The sequence below is a fragment of the Barbus barbus genome (assembly GCF_936440315.1).
Source record: "Barbus barbus genome assembly, chromosome: 23".
Classification (NCBI taxonomy): domain Eukaryota; kingdom Metazoa; phylum Chordata; class Actinopteri; order Cypriniformes; family Cyprinidae; genus Barbus; species Barbus barbus.
Window position 1 is genome coordinate 19,202,819 of NC_136751.1, and position 24,665 is coordinate 19,227,483.

Here is a 24,665-nt window from a genome sequence, read left to right on the forward strand (position 1 = left end):
TATTTCATTAATATTATATTATCTGTATAAGTGCACATTCAATATAATTGAGTGTACTTCTTTTTCACATGGGAAAGTCTCTTTCTCAAAGTATTAACTTTAAATATTTCAAATGTACTTTATTTTACATTTTAATTTAGAGTAATGTTTTATATATATATTGCATTTACCAGTAGTCCACATTCAATATTACATGCATAAAACACAAGCAAAAAGGGTTTTACAATCTGATGACAATTAGGTTTTATAGCAACTCAAGAATCGACCACTGAAAACCCCAAATTGGTCAATCACTAATCTGACCAATCAATGTCCCCGTAATGTTCATGGTGCTTACAGCCCTGCTTTAAAGAGAAATCAATGCACTTATCTGAAGAATTTATAATAAAACATCAAGAGCTTTTTCTAATCCCCAAAGAACCATAACCAACTCAAAAACCCATTACAGCAGAGAATTAGTTTGGGGGGTTTATAAGAGGCGGGTCAACTGTTGAACCTAAGCGACTTCAATGACCTCCTGAATAATTCCATTTATTATTTAGTTTAGTTTTAAGAGTGAAAGGTTGTAAACCACTGACGAAACTGTGTCAAAGTCCGGTTGGTATTTAAAAAAAAACAAAAAAACATCCATAATCTCTGCTAGTGACAAATGACACTTTAACCGTTTCCCTGGACATTTTGGTTACACTACACAGAAACACGTTTGCCCTGCAGTGAGGCACTACACGTCTGTGCTGGTTCTGGCAGGATGACAGATCTCAAGGCTCTTTAACTGCGGGTCAGTGAGCGGCCCATTCTGACAGGAAATTGGATTAGAACAACGAGCGCTGTTTAAGAATCCAGTTTTAAGACGGACTCCTCCTCCGTCACGCCACCCATCCCACGACGATACCGTCAGGTGTTTGACCTCCCGCTCAGGTTGCTCTGTTTTATTCCTCCTGCCAACAGTATCCCGACCAGCCAGCCGCTGTGGACATGTCAACATCCAGCGAATGCAGGTAAGGCGAAAAACGAATAAAACGCGCCGGATCCTCTGCCTTACAACATAGCAGACCTGCCAAATCAATATCCTACATCAAATCAGACTGTGAAAAAATATGGGCAATCGCCATGACAGCCGCTTTTTATTTACATCCCTCATCATCAAACAGGGCTTTATATCATAGATCAACCTGAAGTAAATGCGAGAACAAAACTTATATGATTAACATCGCAGTCTCTATCCTCAAGAGGATTTTTAGTTCTCTAAGTGTTTGGATGGCGATCATTTATACTTCATTCACATTCTTCCACTAGTATGTGTCCAGTTCCACCGTAAAAAATAACATTTGTAGCTCGAATGAAATTCAGCATTTTTTATAACATATTATCTATAAAATCGCTGTAAAATCAGCTACTCATAATTTCGGTAACGTAACACAATCCTGTTATTCAGCTTTGAGGATGAGCCCAGAATAATACGCAGCTCTTAAAGTGACAGGCTTCGCTAGAAAAGCTGGAAAAACAGCTATGAGAACCCTCCCAAATGAGGACATCATGGCTGTTGGCAGACCCTTTCAAAGAAAAAAAGGGGCAGCGCTGTGATTGTAAAATAAGAGGTCTATTGTGCATTCTCATTGAGCTTTATGGAGTCACGTAGTGTTTGAAGCTCTTTGAATGGAAAGTGCTGATCCCGCAATGCCCTGCAGCACCACGGACAGCGCATGCTTACTGCTCGGCCACTGAGCTCTTCCTACCGGATATTTTCTCAGCTATGAAAGGCTGTCTGATTATAAATGTTGGCAGTCCAAGTATGTGAAAATTACAGTAAGAATGGGTCTACTGTCATTATTGTTTCAGTTTCAAAAGGCTATAATATAACAGAGTATGATGGTGCTTCATGTTAGTTAAATAATGACAGACACTTTTAGACAACCAGACAGCATAATGTCATAATGACTAACCGCCTAAAGACTTTAAGTGAATTTTGAACTACCTACTTTGGAAACCGTCAGCTTGGATCTTATGCCATATTTAATTTTTGACAGGAATGAAAACGAGGCTGTACATTGTACTGTTGTTTTAACATGACTTTTCGCTGAGCAAAAAACTTTAAATAGATAGAAGCCCATAAAACATTACATTAATAAAATTGGGTGATCTAGGACCTTTTAGGGCCAGCCTTGTTTTCATCCTATAAATTCTTGTTAAGTATTCTTGTACTGATAACAACACTCTTTACAGTTTGCTACAAATAAAAATACAATAGATTGCTTTGATAGTTGAGACCCAAGCACATCCATGTTGTTATGACATGGATGTGATGCATGACCGACACCAGCCCCACTAAGAAAAAAAGTAAGCAAAATACATGTTTTGTTTCTATCTAGCAACAGCTATGCAGACTACCAAGAAACCGCAAATTGGCTGCTTGCTAAGACAGATATCAGGCCCAAAGTGGCAATTATATGTGGTTCAGGACTCGGTGGATTGGCTGACCTGCTGGACAACAAGAAAGTGTTTCCTTACAACGAAATCCCCCACTTTCCCCATAGCACAGGTAGGAGATGTTCAGAGGAATTTATTTCATAATCTATTCTTTGACTACACGAAACTATCATTTCACTGTTTGGCTTTATTTGGCTATTGTTTGCATTAACAAACATTTAATAGTCTACCTCATGCCTCTTTAGTGCAAGGACATAAAGGTCAGCTGGTGTTTGGAGAGCTGAACGGAAAGCAGTGTGTTTGCATGCAAGGCCGCTTCCACTTCTATGAGGGCTATAACATTGCCACAGTAAGTATCATGCTTAAAATCTCAAAGGGAAAATTGAATTCGCAATGGATAAGGCATACTATAATATTGCACCAGTCAATCCCCCACCTGTAGTTCACAAGAAAAAGTATGAGCATAGAACAAAATCAGAACATGTCAAAGCAGATGTGATTGGATAGAAAATCTGGGGGTGGGGGGGAAGGCACACTGTCAGTTGATGATTAAAACATCTTGGTAACACTTATAACAATAACGAATCAAAGTCTAGAATCATCTCAGTGTTTCTGTTCCTTTAGCAATTATATACCACAACACTAACACAGAGGTTATTCTGTACTTAACCATTGACTGTTGATATAAGCAGAGCAATCACCAATTTTAAGTATAACAGAGATGATCATAGTTAACCTTTGGTAAATCACCCTGTCTTCTTCTATAAACTTTTACAACATTCCAACATTTGTGTTGTTTGTGATCAAGTTAAATAATGTTCAGAAACACACAGACAGTGCTTGCTCTTTGTTGCAGAAGCCAAGTGAAATATGACATTATGATTTACAGCATGGTTTTTACGAGCGATTGAAATCACTGTCCATATGTTCTTAATTCAGTGCACATGAGGGGAAAACAATTTTCAATTAAAATGTATTTAATCATAGAAAATGTATGAAGACTTTTCAAATCTGAAAAAAATTACAATTCTCAATCCTTTTAAAATGGACAACTTAGACAAACGGGGGGGGGGGGGGGGGGGGTACAGTTATAGCCTACTATATGATACATATATCAGATCATATTCAATCTTTAATTTCCTGTTTCATAAAGATGAGAACAGTTTGTCAAACCGGCTCTAAATCTTATACTATTGTTCTGTTTTAGGTCACATATCCAGTAAGAGTGTTTTTCCTTCTCGGGATTGAGACTCTCATTGTGACCAATGCTGCTGGAGGACTCAATCCTCAATTTAAAGTGGGAGATATCATGTTGATCAAAGACCATATCAATATGCCTGGCTTTGCAGGCCAAAATCCCCTGTGTGGACGCAATGAGGAAAGGTGAACTGCTATGTAAATTAATATTAATATAAATTTGAGATAATTTTTTATAATTATAATTAAAGAAACCTAATTCTACCTAACACCAGAACTTGAAGAAAAGCATTTGGATGAGTTCTTGTGATTTTTGACTGTTTTTAACAGTTCAGTCTTCATTCTGCTATTCACTTTGGTATATAATCTTACAAGCATGATTTCTGCAACCAGTCCAATGTTCACTGACCTTTGTGTTCCGTCCCTGTAGATTTGGAGTGCGCTTTCCCTGCATGTCAGATGCTTATGATAGAGACTTTGCACGGATGGCCAGGGAGACGGCCCAAGAACTAGGCTGTGACTCTTTCCTCCAGGAGGGTGTTTACTGCATGTTGGCAGGACCGTCCTATGAGACGATTGCAGAATGCAGGGTTCTACAGATGCTTGGGGCGGATGCTGTGGGTATGTACTGTACGACTACATAACACTTCTATCAAAAATGCTATGAGTGGGTAAGACATAGTGCGTGTATTATAGCTTATATAAATGCAAATGCAATGTATTGTTTGATTTCAGAATTTTTATTTGTAAAAAATCAATAGCTTTGCCATCACAGAATAAATTCTTTTGAAAATATATTAAAATAGAAAGCAGTTATTTAAATAGTAATAATATTACTGTTTTTACTGTATTTTTCATCAAATAAATGCAGTTTCTCTGTAATTAGGTATGAGTACCGTTCCAGAGGTGGTGGTCGCTCGTCACTGTGGGATGCGTGTGTTTGGACTCTCCCTTATTACCAACAAAGTAGTGACAGACTACAACAGCACAGAAAGAGCTAATCATAAAGAGGTCCTAGAAACCACCCGTATGCGAACCGAAGACCTGCAGAAGTTAGTCAGCTATTTAGTGGCAAAAATGTAGTGTAATTTAGTACAAAAATCTTGATATACTTGATTTGCACTAAGAAAGTTAATACAGTATATGCTCCTTAATGCTTCTCATGCATCTTATTCAGGGGTAAAGTAACTTTATGAACTTTCCAGTGCCTTAAGACTCTCTGAGTCCAAATTTAGGCTAGGTTCATTTTGTTTACGGTTGATATCATCCATACTGCAGTGTATACTTTGGTACTAAATCATCACTGTGAGACTAGGTATTAATATGACACATATACTGTATAATGCATTCACATCCTTCCTGAAATGCATGTTAAGAACAACTGAAAATAGAAGCATTACATATCTTGTCATTATCTCTTGAAAGAAGAGTTAAAGAACAAACATACATGAAAAATGAATAAATGAAACTGTATGAAAGGGAATTCAGTCACAAATACTAAATGAGGAGTTACAGTGCAATTAGTTGCTAAATAATCAATTAATATATGACATAAACAGATGTTTTATCTTTTTAGTTTATCAACTTGTCTAGATGTTTCCAAAGAAATTACAGATGTTTAAATATGTTTTCTGCAAAAAAATAAATGGACAAATCTCTTTAAAATTATTAGAGATATTTGATAGATTTTTAACTGTCTAGGAATGTGATGTATTTTAACTTACTTTTAAGTCAAATATTAAAATATGAAAATAAATGTATATATTGCTGTGTGGTGGTGTAATCCTTTGTGTTCTGTCCTTCCATTTTCCAATTCTGAGATCCTGTGCATTTATTTACAGTATATCAAAACTATGAGAATCAGAGATGAAAACTGCACAGTCTTTTGTCACGCCATACTAAATATAAGATTTTATATTGTGTTTATAGCAAAGGCCCCGCAGTGATCAATATGAATCATTTCCTGTAATGCATATACTGTATATAGAGAGCAAGATCAGAAGTAGTTTGTATACATTACATCCTGCAAAACACATACTGTACAAGTGAATGAATAGGCATCCCACTTAACCCCCTCATGTCACTACATTATTGATAAAGCATGCCAACCCACCTCTGAAGTAGTGATGCAATAAAACATTAACAACATCAAGCTTGCAGCTAGTCTGTCACCAAGCAAAAACCCTAAAGCAAAACATAATGCAATATAACAACTCAATATATCAGTTTTCTACTTTAAAGTTCTTGTTTAATTCAGTTTTACTTGCTGTTTCTTTTTATATATTTGTGAAATTTACTAGCAATTTCTAAGTGAAAATTGTTTCGACATTATTTTTTGTGACCAGTCTATGAATACTCATTTTGTATTTCATATGGCAGATGTGCGAGAGATCTGTGCTAGAAACCTCAGTGACAGTGCTAGGATCAGATTTTTGGAGGAAACAATCTTTTAGAGAAAGGAGGTTAATCTGTCAGACGACGCCTCTGCCCTTGCCGATGATAACAGAGCTTCAGATCAGTCTGTTATTCAGACTTTCACAAAATATTTATGGAAAGCCAGTTGTGCAGACGCTGCTCTGAAACATCACAGTCCCTGTGAGCCATTAGTGAAGAGGTAACTCACATGCAATTAGCAACGGGCCAGTTGCTGAAATATTCAGGGCTTGATGCCCATGATGTGCACAACAGTGACGGTACTTCTACTCAATGCTTTTCTAGAGGAACAGAAGAAGTCAGAAAATTTAATGATCTGTTTTGATCTTACATATTTTTGTTCTGCTCTCTCTCTCTCTCTCTGACATATTATCTCATTTGAAAATCTTGTTTCTCTGTAGCTGTTTTCCTCTGAAATGCAACTTTCAGCTCAGCATTCTTCATTTTGGAGTCTTCAAGCATTTCAGATAGCATTACACTGATAGCACTACAAAAAATGTTTGGAATTTTTATTTTAAAAAAACTATCTTAGTAGGTTAAGTTAAAAGTTTCAGGTCAGTGAGAGTTAATATATATTATTTTATAGGCCTATATATTAAGTTGATCAAAAGCGACAATATAGACATTTGTAATGTTACAAAAAAAAATATTTCAAATGAATGTTCTTTTGAACTTTCTATTCATCAATGAAACATGACAAATAAAATATCATGATTTCTACCAAAAATATATTATACAAAAATATAGAATACAGTTGTTTTAAATTTTAGTACTATTATCTAATACAATATTACTGTTTTTATCAAACAAATGCAGCTTTGGTGAGCATTAGAGAATTCAAAAATATTAAAAAGGATTACTAATACCAAACTTTTGAATGGTAATGTATATCATGAAAATTATTTGAGATTTAATGAGGAAATTCATATGCATAGATACATATTTGAAAGTAAACCGTGAATTACAGTACTTTTACTGTAAAATATTGATAAAAATAAGACAAATAAAAAGTTATTAATATTGTATTTTTATATTTTATTAATTATGTTTTATTTTTTATTACCATTAATAATATAATATAATATAATATATAAGTTTGTGTAAGTTTTGAGGAAAAACAATCATTAATATTATGGTTCAATGGTGGATTTCTCCCAATCTGTTCAAAACAATACCTATGTATTTTAATTCCCAAAACTATGTCTGTCATGCAGACGTTCACATACTGTATCCTCACGAACAAATCTCAGACCTTTAAATCTGAAGCCTGATATTTTACTCAATTGCCGTCCCAACGCATCCCTCCACGCTACAATCGCTCCCATGATTTTTCTTTTTCATTCCACTTTAATCAGCCTGCTGTGATCGTGTGCTTGATGGAGAGCTACACTTTATATCTCACCATCTCTCTCAAATCATGTTTGCAGCAAGGGACACAGGAAGAGTGAGAGAAAGCCCAGGGGACATGCTGGCATTAACCATCTATACCCATTCTTGGAACAGGGAGTCCACTAAGGAAGAGGAACCTTATTGGAAAGAGCGATCTCATTTATCCATAAACAGGCCACAGTTGAGTGAGAGAGACAGTTGGGATGTAATTCTGAGCATTGTTCAAAGGTCAGTGCCTTCCTTACATCCACATTCATGACATCTCTCTTGCTAAAATTATAATCTTCTGTCTCATTAATATACAGTGGAGATTTAAAATTGTAAAAGCCAGGGTTATTGTAGATAGTTAAAACTTAAACCCTAATAAAAGTGTTACTGTTTGTAAACCAAAATATTACAAATTTATTTTAAGTTAGTATTTTCAAATAGTTGATTCACTTTAACTCGAAATAACTATAAGTAACACTGAAATAATAAAAACTACAGACATAATAAAAAAAAACGTTTTTTTACACAAAGTTGTGATGTTCATTTTACTTTTTAATTTAAATTTTCATTTAAATTATGATCACATTTTCATTTATAATTAAAGTATTCATTCATTTCAAATTATTCATTCATTCAAATAAAACTTGTATGTATTAGGTATTAAATGTAAAGTAGATTTAAATGTACTAAACATACAAAATAGAAGCATTTGTTTTACTAGTGGTCTCAGACTTTTGGACCCCACTGTATTTGGGGGAATTTGATCAGTCACACAGTAAAGGTGGAATTGGAGATATAGAGGAACGGACTGAGACATCTCTGCTGAATAAAGACTTTCCACACTCCTAAACTCACCCGTCAGCACAGATCACTGGAGTACAGCCAAGAACTGTGTGACAAGGCAAGCAGATGGTATTGAGCGACTATTCCTCAATGATCATATTAGTTCACTGTCACTTTCACAGCATATTGATTGACGTTTTTGCCCTGTAGATCATATTATATCCCCTGTCCTTCTATAAAGGTTGTCTGATGAAAGGACAACAGCTTCTGACTATGATTTTGTGTACACAACCGGCGTGATAAAATGTGTTGCTCTCATATTAGCTTATGTTTTAATTTTCAGTTTCATTTCTCAGCAGTAAAAGGACTCCAGATAAGTATTTTAATCTAATTCATGCAGATGTTAGGCCCTTGACCTTGGAGTTTGTACCTATATACGGCAAAATGCCACCTGGAACACGTAATAAATGCAGCCTGTACAAAATCTCGGTTCCAAACATTCAGCAGGAATGTAAATTTTGCTGGATCAGACTTCTCTGATGGCAGCTTGTGATTTACGTGCTTCCTCTCGTCAATGAGAAATGGAAATGTTTATTCCTCAGGATCACACCGAAACACTCTGCCTCGTGGCAGCGCTGTCTAGACAGAGCACAGGCATAGATTAATAACCTCTCCAATCGCTACAAACTCCTCAAACTCAGACAAGCTCTAAACAAGATGAGTTTGCAAGCAGTATTGAAATGGTTCTGTCTACTTTTTTGTTTTCATAAATGTTTGTATTTAAGATTTTTCTTCTTATGAGTTGGATTTTGACTGTGAACACTCTTAAGACTGATAAACCTGATATGACTTCAATAGAACTCTTGGGTTACACTTTATTTTAAGGTGTCCTTGTTACAATGTAATTATACATTTACGTGCTGAGTAATTAACTACATGGATTAGGATTAGGGTTTGGTTTAGGATTAATTGCATGTAATTATGCATAATTTATTGTTATTATAATAGTAAGTACATGTAACACGTGTAACAAGGACACCTTAAAATAAAGTGTTACCAAGTCTTTTATATTAAAGGGATAGTTCACCCAAAAATGAAAATTCTGTCATTAATTACTCACCCTCATGTTGTTCCAAACCCGTAAAACCTCTGTTCATCTTCGGAACACAAATTAAGATATTTTTGATGAATTCTGAGAGCTCTCTGACCCTCCCATAGACAGCAATGTAATCGGTACATCAGACATCGGTAAAATAATCCAATGCGACATTAGGGGTTCAACTGTAATTTTACGAAGCTACGAGAATACTTTTGTGCGCAAAGAAAAAAAAACCACTTCATTCAACAATTCGTCTCCTATGCGTCAGCCTGGCGCCATTTTGGAGAGTATCATATACGTAAACAACGTATGCTGTTCTGTGCCAGCTGTGCCATGCGGATACATTGTTTTCATTCAGATCAAAGCGTAAACAATGTAGAAAATGCATCCGCGTGACGCAGCGACACAGAACAGCATATGTTGTTAACGTTCAGTGGATACTCTCCAAAATGGCGCAAGGGTGGCGCAGAGGAGACAAATAGTTTTTTTTTTGTCTTTTATACCTTTTATTATTAGATAGGACAGTGGAGTGCAGACAGGAAAGTATTGGGTGGAGAGAGCGGGGCAGGATCGGCAAAGGACCTAGAGATGGAATCGAACTCGGGTCGCCGTGAGCGCTATATGTAGGCGCACTAACCACTAGGCTGAATAAATTCGTTGTTTTTATATTCTTTGCGCACAAAAAGTAATCTCGTAGCTTCATAAAAATACGGTTGAACCCGTGATGTCACATGGACCATTTTACCAATCTCCTTGCTACGTTTCTGGATCTTGATCGTGTTAATTACATTGCTGTATATGGGAGGGTCAGAGAGCTCACGGGATGCATCAAAAATATTTTAATTTGTGTTCCGAAGATGAACGGAGGTCTTACGGGTTTGGAATGACATGAGGGTGAGTAATTAATGACAGAATTTTCATTTTTGGGTGAACTAAACCTTTAAAGGGTTAGTATACCCAAAAATGAAAATTGTGTATGTTTACTTACCACCGTTTCAATAAAAACTTGTCAGTCATTTATTTATTTATTTAAATGGTAGCACTTTAGTATAGGGACCAATTCTCACTAGTTGCTTATTAGCATTCCTATTATTAACATATTAGATGTTTATTAGTGCTTATAAAGCACATATTCTGCATGACCATATTCTACATCCCTAAAACTACCGACTACCTAAACTTAACAACAACCTTACTATTAATAAGCAGCAAACTGGGAGTTTATTGAGGCAAAAGTCGTAGTTAATGCTGAGAATTGGACTTTAAAATAAAGTCTGACCATTTAAATTTTCATTTTCATTTTTTGGTGAACTTCTATTTAACAGTTTTCTATCATCTCTAAAACATTTTAACATTCAGTGAATACAGACCAAATTAATCTCCCCTTATAACCTGGAGCTCCAGCCTAAGGTTAGACATATAAAGTTATTCAATACACAACAGAAATCACATTTGTCTCCCCCTCAAATGAACTACAGGGAATGACAATCCAGCGTGAGACATTGCCCTTTGTGGAAGTAGAGTCTCATATTTCACTTCACATAAACAACTAAGCATTCACAGGGGAGAAACGATAGTATGTCTGAAGCACAGCAACCTTGAAAGTGAGTTAAAGCTCTTCTGCTTTTGATAAGGGTAGTATCTATCTATCCATCCATCCATAAAACTGCAAAGCGTTTCATTTTTGCCAAAACTTTCGGAAGTCTTTGATGAGCCAATATTCAAAGTTTGTCTTGATAAACATTGCTTTCCTATTTAAAAATTACAGTTCAATTCATTTAAATTCTACTTCCTTGCATTTTAATTAAAATTATGTTTTCTTTTGCCATTTAAAATCAGTTATAATCCATTTAACTGGAAAATAATTCTCTTCTAAGCATTATTTTTCTTTGCAAACAGCTAAACACATTTTAAGAGCATATTCTATAGTCAATAAATGCAAGTTGCAAACACCATCTGTTTGTTGATCCAGATTTGCACTGTAAAGCTCTTACTAAGTCTACTAGTTTTGTTGGACAAGGTCAGGAAACTCTCAGTCATACATATCAGTCATCACCTTTGACCTGACTCAATACGGAATTAACTTAAGCGTCTGTTTATTCAAATAATCAAGATTAGTGTTCCGATGCCCTGACTGTGAAGACGGTCCTCATAAGCCACTGGCTCTCTATGGGACATGCGAAATGTGATTATGTGTGTGGAGTTTTAATTAATCTAGCCCTAGTTGAGCCATTTCTGTCAAACAATTGTAATTGGCATTAAAGCTGTTGGCGTGTCGCATGGGCTGGGTGCTCACCACATATTTGGCAGCAAGGGCGCAGTAATTATTGCTGAGTTCTTGGGATCCCTGCGGTAAGTGAGCATTACTTTTCCCAATGCTCCGTTCCCGGTTCCTATGGAGCAGGCAGCAATATGCATGCATGACTGCGGTGGGATAATTAGCCTATGATGCTGCGGGCTCCGCAGGGACAGATGTCTTTTATCACTCTCTGTGATTGCAAGCACCTCTAAGAGGACAAAAACTATATTCACAAACAATGTGACAGATTTGAATATGTTGATGAAGAAAAATAATAGTTCTTCTGACATATTTGAATGTTCAATGGTGCAGAAATTATGTAACTGCATTTCCATTAACACATAGCCTACAACAGCAATGTACTAGCTCATATTATACTGCCAAGCACACATGTTAGAAATGGGTCATGTTAGAATGTTTTACAGTTTTCATCACTCTACTGACCAGAATATGGGAGTTGGGAGTCAGGTTTGATCGTAGAGGGGTTTCTCTCATACGTCAACAGGGAGCTGGAGTGGAGGAATTACAGAATGAAGAATATGCAGCTTCAGACCGGCTTTCAGTCTGTGTGTTGCTTGGTGACACACAAAGCTTGATTTCTGCAAGTGAAGGAAAATATTCAAAATACCAAAAGATTTTAATATTAATACCAAGAGACATAATAAGTAAAGACACTACATGATAAAGACACTACATGACTTTGGCATCATTTAGCCTGAATCAACACAGAACACAATGGAAAACTACACTGAAGCTGCAACAACACTCAATGAATATAAAGTGAATAAGAACCAAGCGAAGCAGCAACGAGGAGAATCGTAACATTACAAACTTTTATTTGAAGCAAAAAATAAATGAAAATCAGACAAAAAGGCAAAGGTACAAGACTGCTTTCACAAGGGAAAGAAAAAATACAGTCCCATGAAGCATTTCGAATTACATTAATCAAATTAAAATGGAGAAATCGAAAACTATTAATTTAAAATTTGTTGTTTGTATCTATAGAAATAATATATTTTATGTTCATTGCAAAATATGCACACACACGCATGCGCGCACACACATACACATTATATACAGTATCTCACAGAAGTGAGTACACCCCTCACATTTTTGTAAATATTTTATTATATCTTTTCATGTGACAACACTGAAGAAATGACACTTTGCTACAATGTAAAGTAGTGAGTGTACAGCTTGTATAACAGTGTAAATTTGCTGTCCCCTCAAAATAACTCAACACACAGCCATTAATGTCTAAACCGCTGGCCACAAAAGTGAGTACACCCCTAAGTGAAAATGTCCAAATTGGGCCCAAAGTGTCAATATTTTGTGTGGCCACCATTATTTTCCAGCACTGCCTTAACCCTCTTGGGCATAGAGTTCACCAGAGCTTCACAGGTTGCCACTGGAGTCATTTTCCACTCCTCCATGATGACATCACAGAGCTGGTGGGTGTTAGAGACCTTGCGCTCCTCCACCTTCCGTTTGAGGATGCCCCACAGATGCTCAAAAGGGTTTAGGTCTGGAGACATGCTTGGCCAGTCCATCACCTTTACCCTCAGCTTCTTTAGCAAGGCAGTGGTCGTTATCATGTTGAAATACTGCCCTGCGGCCCAGTCTCCGAAGGGAGGGGATCATGCTCTGCTTCAGTATGTCACAGTACATGTTGGTATTCATGGTTCCCTCAAGGAACTGTAGCTCCACAGTGCCGGCAGCACTCATGCAGCCCCAGGCCATGACAGTCCCACCACCATGCCTGACAGTAGGCAAGACACACTTGTCTTTGTACTCCTCACCTGGTTGCCGCCACACACGCTTGACACCATCTGAACCAAATAAGTTTATCTTGGTCTCATCAGAGCACAGGACATGGTTCCATTAATCCATGTCCTTAGTCTGCTTGTCTTCAGCAAACTGTTTGCGGGCTTTCTTGTGCATCATCTTTAGAAGAGGCTTCCTTCTGGGACGACAGCCATGCAGACCAATTTAATGCAGTGTGCGGCATATGGTCTGAGCACTGACAGGCTGACCCCCCACCCCTTCAACCACTGCAGTAATGCTGGCAGCACTCATACGTCTATTTCCCAAACACAACCTCTGGATATGATGCTGAGCACGAGCACTCAACTTCTTTGGTCGACTATGGCGAGGCCTGTTCTGAGTGGAACCTGTCCTGTTAAACCGCTGTATGGTCTTGGCCACCATGCTGCAGCTCAGTTTCAGGGTCTTGGCAATCTTCTTATAGCCTACGTCATCTTTACAATACATATTATGTTAATGAATGCATATACACTTGTGAATAACTTGCGTATACATATAAGCTTGACACATGCATACACCTGTAGACACTCACTAATACATATAAACACGATCCATGCATATACACCCACAACAACACACGCACATACATATAAACTCGCTGCATGCAGACACACCTATACATACTCGCATATACATATAAACTTTATCCATGCATATACACCTATAAACACTTGCACATACATATAAAGGGCTTTCCTGTAGCTCAAATAGTAGAGCATGGCGCTAGCAACGTCAACGTCATGGGTTCGATTCCCAGGGAAAGCAAGAGCTGATAAAATGTAAAAACTGTAACTTGAATTCAATGTAAGTCGCTTTGGATAAAAGCGTCTGCTAAATGCATAAATGTAAATGTAAACTCGATGCGTATACGCAAGTTATTCACATTTATGCATTAATTACTAACATAATATGTATTGGTATGGATTTCATATTAGTGTGCACGTGTATTTCATATATATATATATATATATATATATATATATTGAACATCCAATAGTATATGCGAGTAATTTATAGGTGTATATGCACGTGTTTTATGTATGTATTGATAAGCGAAGTTTGATTTAAATCCTACGTGGCGCCTCATACACAGCGTTGAATACCTTGCATACAGTGATTGTGGTCCATCTACGTTTCTGTGGAAGCATCTTAGAGCTGAGCAGCTCCAGCAGCTTTCCCAGCACGTGCGCGCGTGATGCTGGAACTACTGCGCCACCCGCATGAGCGCCAAAGGATTGCAAGCACTCAGCGCATTTAAAACCCCCTGCAAAGCACTGGGGGATTTACAGTGCGAATTTGACTCTGACTGAGTAAAAGTTCGCCCGGGATTTTCTTGTGGACAGTAGGACAGATACAGAAAAACATGGCAAACAAAGGACAGCAGCCTCCCTACCTTCACTTGGCAGAGCTGACCGCATCCCAATTCCTGGATATCTGGAAACATTTTGATGCAGACGGTGAGTACAGATGCGCCGTTTATTCCACGGATTATGATTCTGAGGAAGAGCTCATTTAAGTCATAAATTAAATGTTATCATTTAAATAGCAAACAGTTACGCTAACAGTTTTCAAAGAAAACACTTGTGGGGCTAAGGGACTAAAGAATTTGACGGATATTACGTGCGAAATAAAACAAAATAGATCAAAAAAGTTCAAAACAACAATCTAGCATTTATGATCTACAGCAAGCGCTAAAGCTGTAATAATACATTAGATTGTAGGCATAATATTGTGAGGAACTGATAACTGATATGATAACTGATTTTCCTACCTGAGAATGGAAAAATAGTATAGCCTAGTATAGGCTATAGAAATACACTTTATGTGTGTGTGTGTGTGTGTGTGTGTGTTAATATATATGAAGCTATAAATCATATACTATCACGTAATTTATTCATTCAGCATTTTATTACCCTTCTTGGCACAAATCAAGAGCAGACTTTGCTCACCATTCTATCTTATAAGCAATTATCGTACAATATGGCTTAAAATGTTTTAGATAGTGAATAACCGTATCGCGCGTCCAGGAACTCCAGCTCCATAGTGTCCCATTGGTGAAATTACTTTTACTCAAGTACTATCGCGGAAAAATAGAAAAAATGTCTCAGACCGAGGCTATTTCAAAATTTATTGAACTTCCCATGTCGTCGTCATCATTTTTGTTCATCATGCGCGCGGTTCGAGAAAGTCCACTTAATCCCACACCGTCTATTCCCATGTGTTTTTACGCATCCTGGGGATCTCTGTTGGGAAGATGGGCGTGTGTCAAGGTCCTCATCACCCAGGACATCTCCTGAAGATCACTTACAGAAAGCCCATCGGATATTATTCCTGGAGAGTTAGCTGTTGTCTTGCATCCTGCAATAGCTGAAAATATCTCATTGACTAATTATTTATGTATTATGAACATAATCGTATCTGTAGGGCAGATGTTATCGATATTAGCAACTTGGTTCCTGTTCGTTTAAAGAAAAAAATAGCATATTTAACCTAGAATATCTCAGCTATAAACTTACAGCAAAGGGAAAAATAAAAAAACCTCTGAGGAAACAAAGTACCTTTAAAAAACACGTCGGTAGGCTACATTTATAAAACAAACAACACAGTCATCATTTATGGGTTTATTGAGTAGGCTTCTTCTATCACAAGTAGCCCTATATCACGAAAAACTTTCAAATCAGTTTCTTGAAACGAATCTTAAAAGGCGAAAACTACTGATAAATATTCCATTAGAAAGTCGAAGATGCGCAGTCTGTCAAGCTTATGAGGAAATAATTATGATATGTTTAGTTAAAAAGTACCAATTAATAACTGCCACAAAATAGTTTTTAAGAAATTGACCTGAATTGTGTTTATTGAGATCTCAGTCCATGTCACTACAGAATATCTTCTAGAAGATATCTGAGGAGCATCTGGAATTACTTTCCATTAAAGATGCTTTATCACTCATGCATGTGAGGTGATAAAAATGAAAGATTTTATTATGATAAATATGGAGTTATACATTCAAAGCTTACTGCAACTTCTTTGAGTGACACATTTTGTTGTGTCATAGTCCAAAATGGCTTCTCCAACATATCAGTTCTATTTCCAAGATGGCTGACCATCCTGCAAACATAGATATGTAGAAAAATGACGATAACAGCATAGGCAGAGCCAACAGGCATAGAATTCAGTATGGTAGAAAAAAAAAAAGATTTGTCAATATGTAGCCTAACTAATGCATAGGCCATTGCCTATAAGCACCTTGGAATCGACAATCTGTACACAATGACATTTCCAAAGATCAGGAGCTCAAAGCGTATGGAAAAATTGAATTCATTGTAGGAAGAATGAATGTTCATATTATCTCTCAAAATGTCAGAGCAATCATATCGACACCAGATGGTAACATAGTCATTTCCAGCATGCTCAGCAGGATTAATGCCTCTGTAAACCATAATTATTATGTATTGTACTCAGGAGAATAATTGTACTGTATAGATCTCCGGCAACAATCAATGTATAGTGTTCATTCTCTCAACGCAATCGTCAGATCGATTGCAAACACACTTTTAAGACTGCCTGTTTTCTTACATACAGTATTTTCCCAGCCATGCAGTGATGGTATTTCACATAATTTATGAAATTTCCTTTGCATGAAGGGACAATTTCGTGGCATGGGAAATTACCCCAGATGGCAATATTACATTTATTTGTGGAGGCGATTTAAAATTTCAGCAGTAGCATCTAGAAGAATCTCCTTTTCGTCTTTTCAAATAAATGGCTTTAAAAGGCTCATACTGCAAGGCCTCCAATTAGAGGAAAAATGGAAAAGAGAGAGCCTTCAAAGCTTAACTGGGAGACTAGCCATCAAAAGTTTTTAATTAAGAACTGTTACTTGGATTTGGGTGCCAGCCAACAAACCAATCTAGAGTTAATCAGCTTCAAAGCAGACATCTAGGCAATCTCATTACTTAGTATTTGAATTGAGAGACAGTAGTTATCTAGTCATTTAATGACAAACATCATTATAGATTAAAACATCTCAGTAAGTACTGAACCATATTTCCTTATATTGCAGGAAATGGCTACATTGAGGGTAAGGAGCTTGAAAACTTCTTCAGTCAGCTGGAGAGTGCGCGGAGAGGGGCTGGTGTGGTGAGTATACAGACAAGCAGATTTAACAGAAATACTTCCCGTAAAGGAAGCACTGTATCTTACAAACTATACTGCAGAATACTCAAAGCATCGAGTAAACTTCACTCTGCTCAAACTGAAAGATAGATTGTGAGATTGTCACTCTTAGCAACTCAAAGTACATCATCAAAGAAGCTTAAAGGGATATTTCACCCCAAAAAAAGAAAATTCTGTCATCATGTACTTCCCCTCATTTCATTGACAACATTTTATTCTGTTGAACACCAAAGAAGATATTTTTAAAAATGCCTTTGTTGTTGTTTTGGACCCCTTTGACTTTCATTGTATACACTGTAAAAAAAAAAATTGCCGTAAAATATGCGGTAAAATAACGGCAGCTGTGGTTGCCAGAATTTTACTGTAAAAAACATGGTAGCAACATTTTAGGTTTTATGGTTTTAACTTAAATTTACAGTTAAATACTGTCATTTCATTAACTGATATAATGTTAATATACCAACCTATTGAAGTACTGAAATCTGTTTTGAACCTTTGTAATACACTGATAAACACCAATAGCAGGTGGTGATGAGAAAGTCACATGATGAACCAAAGCCTATCACAAGCAGCTTTCAAATATTAACATATAGAAAAGACACAGTGTCATTCACACAAACATTAAACGCCATCATGGTAACGCACATGAAACTGACATAATGCAATAAACATTAATTTAACAACATTAGGTGTAACATACAACCCTAATGTGCAAAACTGATAAGAAAAAACTAAGAAGAAACAGTTATTTCAACAACAAAAATAAAACATAACATTTGAATTGTAACACAGGGAATTCTGGGAATGTCAATTTATGGTTATTCACTGTAAATTATATGTTCTTTTTCCACTTTCAAAAACTGTATACTACCGTAAAATTACATGTTATGGCAAATACAGTTTTTCATCGCATATAGTAGGGGAACTTACCGTTAACCATTTAACAAGTTTTTACTGTAGCATTTTTACAGTCTTTACAGTGAAATTCACAGTCATTTTTTACAGTGTGGGCAATTGAAACATTCTTCAGAATATCTTCTAAAGTCACACAGGTTTGGATGAGGATGAGGTGAGTAAATGATAACAGAATTCACATTTTTGGGTGAACTATCACTTTAAGATATTGATGGAAATCAAAGCTGTTGAGTATTTTGCGCTGGCTCAACCAATGGCGTGATTTAGGGCGGGTCTACCTAATTGGAAGAACTTGTTTTTAACAAATATTGATCTAATATCACTAATTCTAACACTGTAATTAAAAATGGAAAAGGTACCACCCAGACATCTTCCGTTATATTTACATTGGAATACACAACACAATGTAATGCATAATTCAAAATATGAGGAAAACAACTGTCAATACTGTCAATTATTGAAAATTTCTTCATATTAAAACAATACTTTGGGTCCTATCTTTTTTAGAGTGAACCATGTGCAAATCAAAGTTATAGAAACCCCAGATGACTAGGCAGATGGCTTACAGGAAAGATAGGAAAGGAGATTTTATCTCCATCCCTGTATGTTCAGCAATAAAACGGAGGGAGCCTCACAAATGGTCTCATAAAGTTAGTAATGCTATTATCTGCCACACAAGTGGCAATGAATATGGCACAAGGCAATGCACAATGTACATCACTTATAAAGTGATAGCTTTTTCCTAATCTGAGAAGCACAAACTGAATAAAGCTTTTCCAATAAGCAAAGAATGAGAAGAAGATTCATCTTGTTGTGCTTTCTTCACACAGGACCCATCAAATGTAGCCTTTAAAGAGAAGATGACAGAGTTCATGCAGAAATTCGACAAGAACAAAGACGGGAGAATTGAGATGTCTGAGGTAAATGAACACATCACTTAACATGTCACCGGCTCTGCCGTTGACAAGTTATCAGATAGACCCCAAGAAGAGGAAATCTCTAAACCCACTCATCACTTTAATCAAACCTGTAACTTATTGATAGAAAACGCCATGCTCTCAAATAGAATAAAACAAGGTTTTAAATTCTTTTTGCTGTATGTGTGTATGCTGTATGTAATCCACTTATGTACACTTTCCAACAGCTGGCTCAGATTTTGCCCACAGAAGAGAACTTCCTCCTGTGCTTCAGACAGTTTGTGGGATCCAGCACTGAATTCATGACTGTAAGTGTTAAAGCAACTTTTTTACTTTATAGATCCGTGATCATTTGGATATATATTTATAACACAAAACTCCTCCTGGGGCGCAATACAAATATCCTCCCTACACTCGTTCATTACAATCTAATATGCATAGCCAAATACAACATTTCGGAGAGTCGGATCATCAGAAATTGACTGCCTCAATGATGCATTATGTCAAGTTGAAGAGAGTGGAGCTAAAGAGAAAGGGAAGCTTTTTAATCATCCAGTGTGGTAGGCAAGCCTTTTAAAGGGCTAGAATGAGTAAGTACAAACTTCTAAATTCAGACTCATGTATTATAGATGTGCTGCTGTAATTCTCTGTAGACCTGTAAAGGAAGGCATCTATCTTTGATAAGAGCCTGTGATGGAAACAAGGCCAGCTGCTAGATTAAAACATTCATTAAATGGCATTTCTTGCTCCTTGTTCTCACAATGCACAGCTGCTTTGAATAGAAAATACAGAGGGTATAATGAAAAAGCCAGTGTAATTAATGGAAGAATAATTTGCCAATTATTTCTTCACCTCCACACTCCTATTCTTCTCATTTGTCCAACCTGAGAGATATTGCACGTATAGTCGTACGCTGTACTGATTATACAGTTACAATATCTTTGTATGTTTGTCTGTATCTGTAGGCCTGGCGGAAATATGACACAGACCGCAGTGGCTTCATTGAGGCTAATGAACTTAAGGTAAATGTTCTATTACTTTCCCTGCTGTGGCCTTCGCAACAATCCTGAAAAGAGTTTTGAAAGCCGCTAATGTGATGAGGCAGATGGAAACTATGCAAATCTCTCTGGATTTGGTGGCTGGCAATCGAAGAGAGTATACAAATCACTACATTTGTAAATAAAGCAAATGAAGCAATGCTCACTGAGGAGACAGTGACCTCAAAGAAAGTAAAGCAGATGTCACTAACAAATAATGTTCTTCTTAAATGCTTAGCAGAGAGTTTGTAAGATAATTATAGAAATTAGATTTTTTGTTTTGTTTAATGGAATAAACATATATATTTAAATTTAAATAGTTTAAATGTATATAAAAACATTATATTCTTGTGATTTTTTACTTTCTACAGGGTTTCCTCTCTGACCTGCTTAAAAAGGCAAACAGACACTATGACGACCAAAAATTGCAGGAATACACACAAACAACAGTAAGTCGTTGTCTTTGTGGTACATTAAATGTCTTATACCACCTTGTGCCTTATCTTTATTAATGTCATTTATTTTTAATGACAAAAAGCTTTTACATAATAACTGTCATTTAATTTTTAACACAAATATACAACTTTAAAGCATTTTTTCATCTTAAAATCCTTGAGTCGTTTGCCACCATGCTTGCACTGACCCCACGGGTTGTGTCTGCACTCCAGCTGTGCTAACATATGTCCACTCCTTAAGGCCAGGGACAAACTTGAATTATTCTAAGGCAAGCCAGCTGGACAATTGAGAACGTTGGTTGTCCTCTACCCATTGTGAAGAACAAATTAAGTAAAGATATGATGTTCAGCAATAGGAAATATTCATCTGATGCAGCATTTCTTATGTGTGAACATTTAAACTGAGGCGTTGTCTCACTTTCTAGCTCAAGATGTTTGATCTGAATGGCGATGGGAAACTGGGTCTGTCTGAAATGGCAAGGTTAGAAATGTTCTGACAATATTTAAAAAATAAATGTTTCAAATCGCTTTATATGAATCACAACCATTTTTTTTTATTATTTATTTTAAGGCTTCTGCCGGTTCAGGAGAATTTCTTGTTGAAGTTTCAGGTAAGACCACATGTTTTTAGCCTTTGTGAGTTTATTGAGGTTAAATATATTTGACACTGAAATGTTTTAATTGCCCAACAGGGTGTCAGGCTGACTGCTGAGCAGTTCAACGCCATCTTTGCATTCTATGATAAGGTAATGTATAATCCAGCAAGAACAGCGTAACATCTTTTGCAGGGCTTTAGGGTATTGTATAGATTTGTATGCACTGCCGCAATGTTACTGGAAATCTGATCCTCCCCTCCTTCGTGAGCGCTTTCTGAATGCAAAACAGCATCCCTGTTCACCTGTGCAGGTAAATGAGCAGAAGCACCTGCATCTGTTTTTCTGCCCACATCTTCCAGCTTGGTGGTATCATCATTTGGAAAATGATTTAAAATGCAAAATCAGAAGCGCATTTACAACAGTTTAAGTGCCAATCACTAGTAATTACAGAAATCCCAGTGAAAATTGCTGCAAGATGAAAATTGCTATTTAACGCACAGCTACCACAAGTTCATAATTAGTCCTTCTCCAGTTAACTTACACAGACCAGGTGTATGCCCTTTAGGAAGGCAAGATAACCTAAACCTTGTTCTATATAATAAAATAGTCTTAAATTAAACGCAATGTCTGTGAGCAAATAGAGCCCATTAGACAACAGCACCCACTCAACTAAACTAGAGGCTTGCAACATTCAAATATGAAATGTAGTCCACATGAACACAATGTGTATGCAATGTTAACATGTCATTTTATGTCAGAGTTATGATTAGTTTAGTTGTCATTTTGTTATGCGTTTCTTTCTTCAGAAGTCATAATGCCTTATTGATGTAATGAAAAATAGAGAGCGAGACATTTGCCAAGCCATCTGAGCACTAATATGGCTCATAGTCATAAAACAAGACAGGACAAGACGACAAAATTCAAATAGACAGGCCTTTGAAAAAACATTTCTGACAGGGTTTCAGTCAGTCAATAAACATTTAACAATTATTGTTACAAAATAATGAGGTTCTGTTTGTAAAGATACTATACTATATAGTTTTGTTCATTTTTATTGCAGCTTTAGTTATTTTAATACATCAAGTTAAACTAAATGAAAAATGTTACCTTGACAACTACATCAAAGTATGTATAACAGTAATTTAATTATTATTATTATTTTTTTCAAATGTTGTCTTATTTTTATTACATTTACTTAATAATTTATTCATTTTCATTTTTTCAATTAATGTTTTTAGTTTTAATTAACTAATAACTCTGGTTCACGTGACTTATCTTCTTCTAAATGGGACACAAAACCTGACATTTTAACAAGATCTTGAGTTTATGTGAATGGAATGAATGAGTTGATCCAGTTCACAAAATGATTCACTGAATGATTCATTCACAAATTGGACTGAATGATTTGGTTGCGCAGTTGCCAGTTAAATTTAATTATGTATGATATGCCTCCAGAGGACTTTAAAGCCTAGAAAAGAGAAAACAGTATCCTCCTTATTTGTTCCACAGAAGAACATTCAGAACTGTAACAAACAGAATTATATGGGTGTTGTTTTCTGCCTTCAAGGATGGAAATGGCTATATTGACGAGCAGGAGCTGGATGCTCTCCTGAAGGACCTCTATGAGAAGAACAATAAGGTGAGATGAGAAGGCTCCGAATAATTCTAGCATTGGACAGTGACAGATAAGGAAAGCAATCCCTCAAATTGTGATTGTGTTTAACCTCAGGAAGTGGACTCTAAGAGCCTGAATGGTTATAAGCAAAGCATCATGGCACTGTCAGACGGGGGAAAACTGTACCGCACAGAGCTGGAGATTGTCCTTTGCCGGGAGCCCATGCTGTGAATCGAGGCATCCTGACCTCCATCTCAGCTCTGTTCCAGCTGCCTGAATACTGTAACCGTGTGCATGTGCCGGGCACCCCGTTCCCCTCCTGTTCCTCTCCCGAAATGAGTTCTGAATGAGTGTGCACAGAAAAGCACAAATTCTCTCCTCTCCCCTTCTTTCCTTCCCTTTCCCTTTCCCACACCCCCATCACCACTGCTTTCCTTTGCCTACAAACTGCAGCTACTATGATGCCTTCTGCTCAATTTCTAAACTATATATTCAAAGAAGAATCTTTCTGAAAGAGTAGCAGACTAATGGTATAATATGGTTAGATATGTGATATATTTATTTGGAGTACTTGGCTTCAAATTCTTCTGGTTTCTTCCCTTCCGTTTGGTTTCCTCTTCGGTTTGTTTTTGACCTCATTTCATTTCATTCCTGCCCAATTATGTTTGGGTTTGTGGTGTTTTTTGGCTGATACTGTTTAAGGATGTAACTAAGAGCATTAATAAAAGTTATGTGATATAAATTTCCTGTTTCATCTGTTTTGTTCATGCTAGGGAACAGTTTTGTGTTTGATAATTCAAATGCTTGAGAATGTATTAAAAGAAATACAATAGCAGGAATATTTCTTTTACGGAACATCATTCATTCTTTAAAAGTGCCCTCTGTAGCATGTAACGTCTTACCCAAGCAGACAGTTCCTCTGTGATGTGCTGCATGGAGACATCACATTTAGAGCAAAAATCTTTCTTAATTGTGTCCAGATGCATTTAAACCACATTAAATCATTTATCTGCTAGACTTTCCTCTTACATAGCAAGAGTTTGTAGAAATTCCTATCAATTAATCATCAGAACATGAATAATTAATCCAAATCCACTTTTGATTTTATAAATGGGGATTCTCTACACTGTTTGCACTGACTGTTACCATTGCTCTGATGTACACTGATGATTGTGAACAAAACATTTAACATTTATCTAATCTGACAAATTCTAATCAAGTTAACATTCTAAAAACATTCTAACACAAGTTAACAAGTTAACATTAGAAAAAAACATTCCTATCTGAAGATGACTATTTCAAGCAAAAAATACATATAATTAATTGAATGTTATAATTATTTTTCTTAAACATTTCTTCATACTTTGCACACACACACACACACACACACACACATTTAGCATGCACTTAAGTGTGAATCTAGTTAAAAGCAAATAAACTATAAAGGAAAAGGTCTAAATATTTTGCTTTTACAGATATAAAAAGCTTTGCCCTTCGTTTTGTAGCTATTGAATA

The 24,665-nt window shown here is 36.4% G+C and overlaps 2 protein-coding genes across 2 annotated transcripts; both read left to right on the forward strand.

Annotated features, from left to right (window-relative positions):
- Positions 1–596: 596 nt before the first annotated feature.
- LOC306842697 (purine nucleoside phosphorylase-like) lies at positions 597–5,405 on the forward strand. Its single transcript, XM_079373710.1, has 6 exons — positions 597–998; positions 2,370–2,539; positions 2,673–2,776; positions 3,635–3,810; positions 4,055–4,245; positions 4,511–5,405. The coding sequence occupies exons 1-6, from the start codon at positions 976–978 to the stop codon at positions 4,705–4,707; spliced, it is 861 nt and encodes a 286-aa protein (XP_079229836.1). The 5' UTR covers positions 597–975; the 3' UTR covers positions 4,708–5,405.
- Positions 5,406–14,717: 9,312 nt separating this feature from the next.
- On the forward strand, positions 14,718–23,890 carry LOC306842867 (calretinin-like). The gene is made up of 11 exons (XM_079374018.1): positions 14,718–14,896; positions 17,503–17,579; positions 19,361–19,450; positions 19,675–19,755; positions 20,413–20,469; positions 20,856–20,933; positions 21,365–21,420; positions 21,511–21,550; positions 21,632–21,685; positions 23,103–23,174; positions 23,265–23,890. The coding sequence occupies exons 1-11, from the start codon at positions 14,803–14,805 to the stop codon at positions 23,379–23,381; spliced, it is 816 nt and encodes a 271-aa protein (XP_079230144.1). The 5' UTR covers positions 14,718–14,802; the 3' UTR covers positions 23,382–23,890.
- The last annotated feature ends 775 nt before the right edge of the window (positions 23,891–24,665 follow it).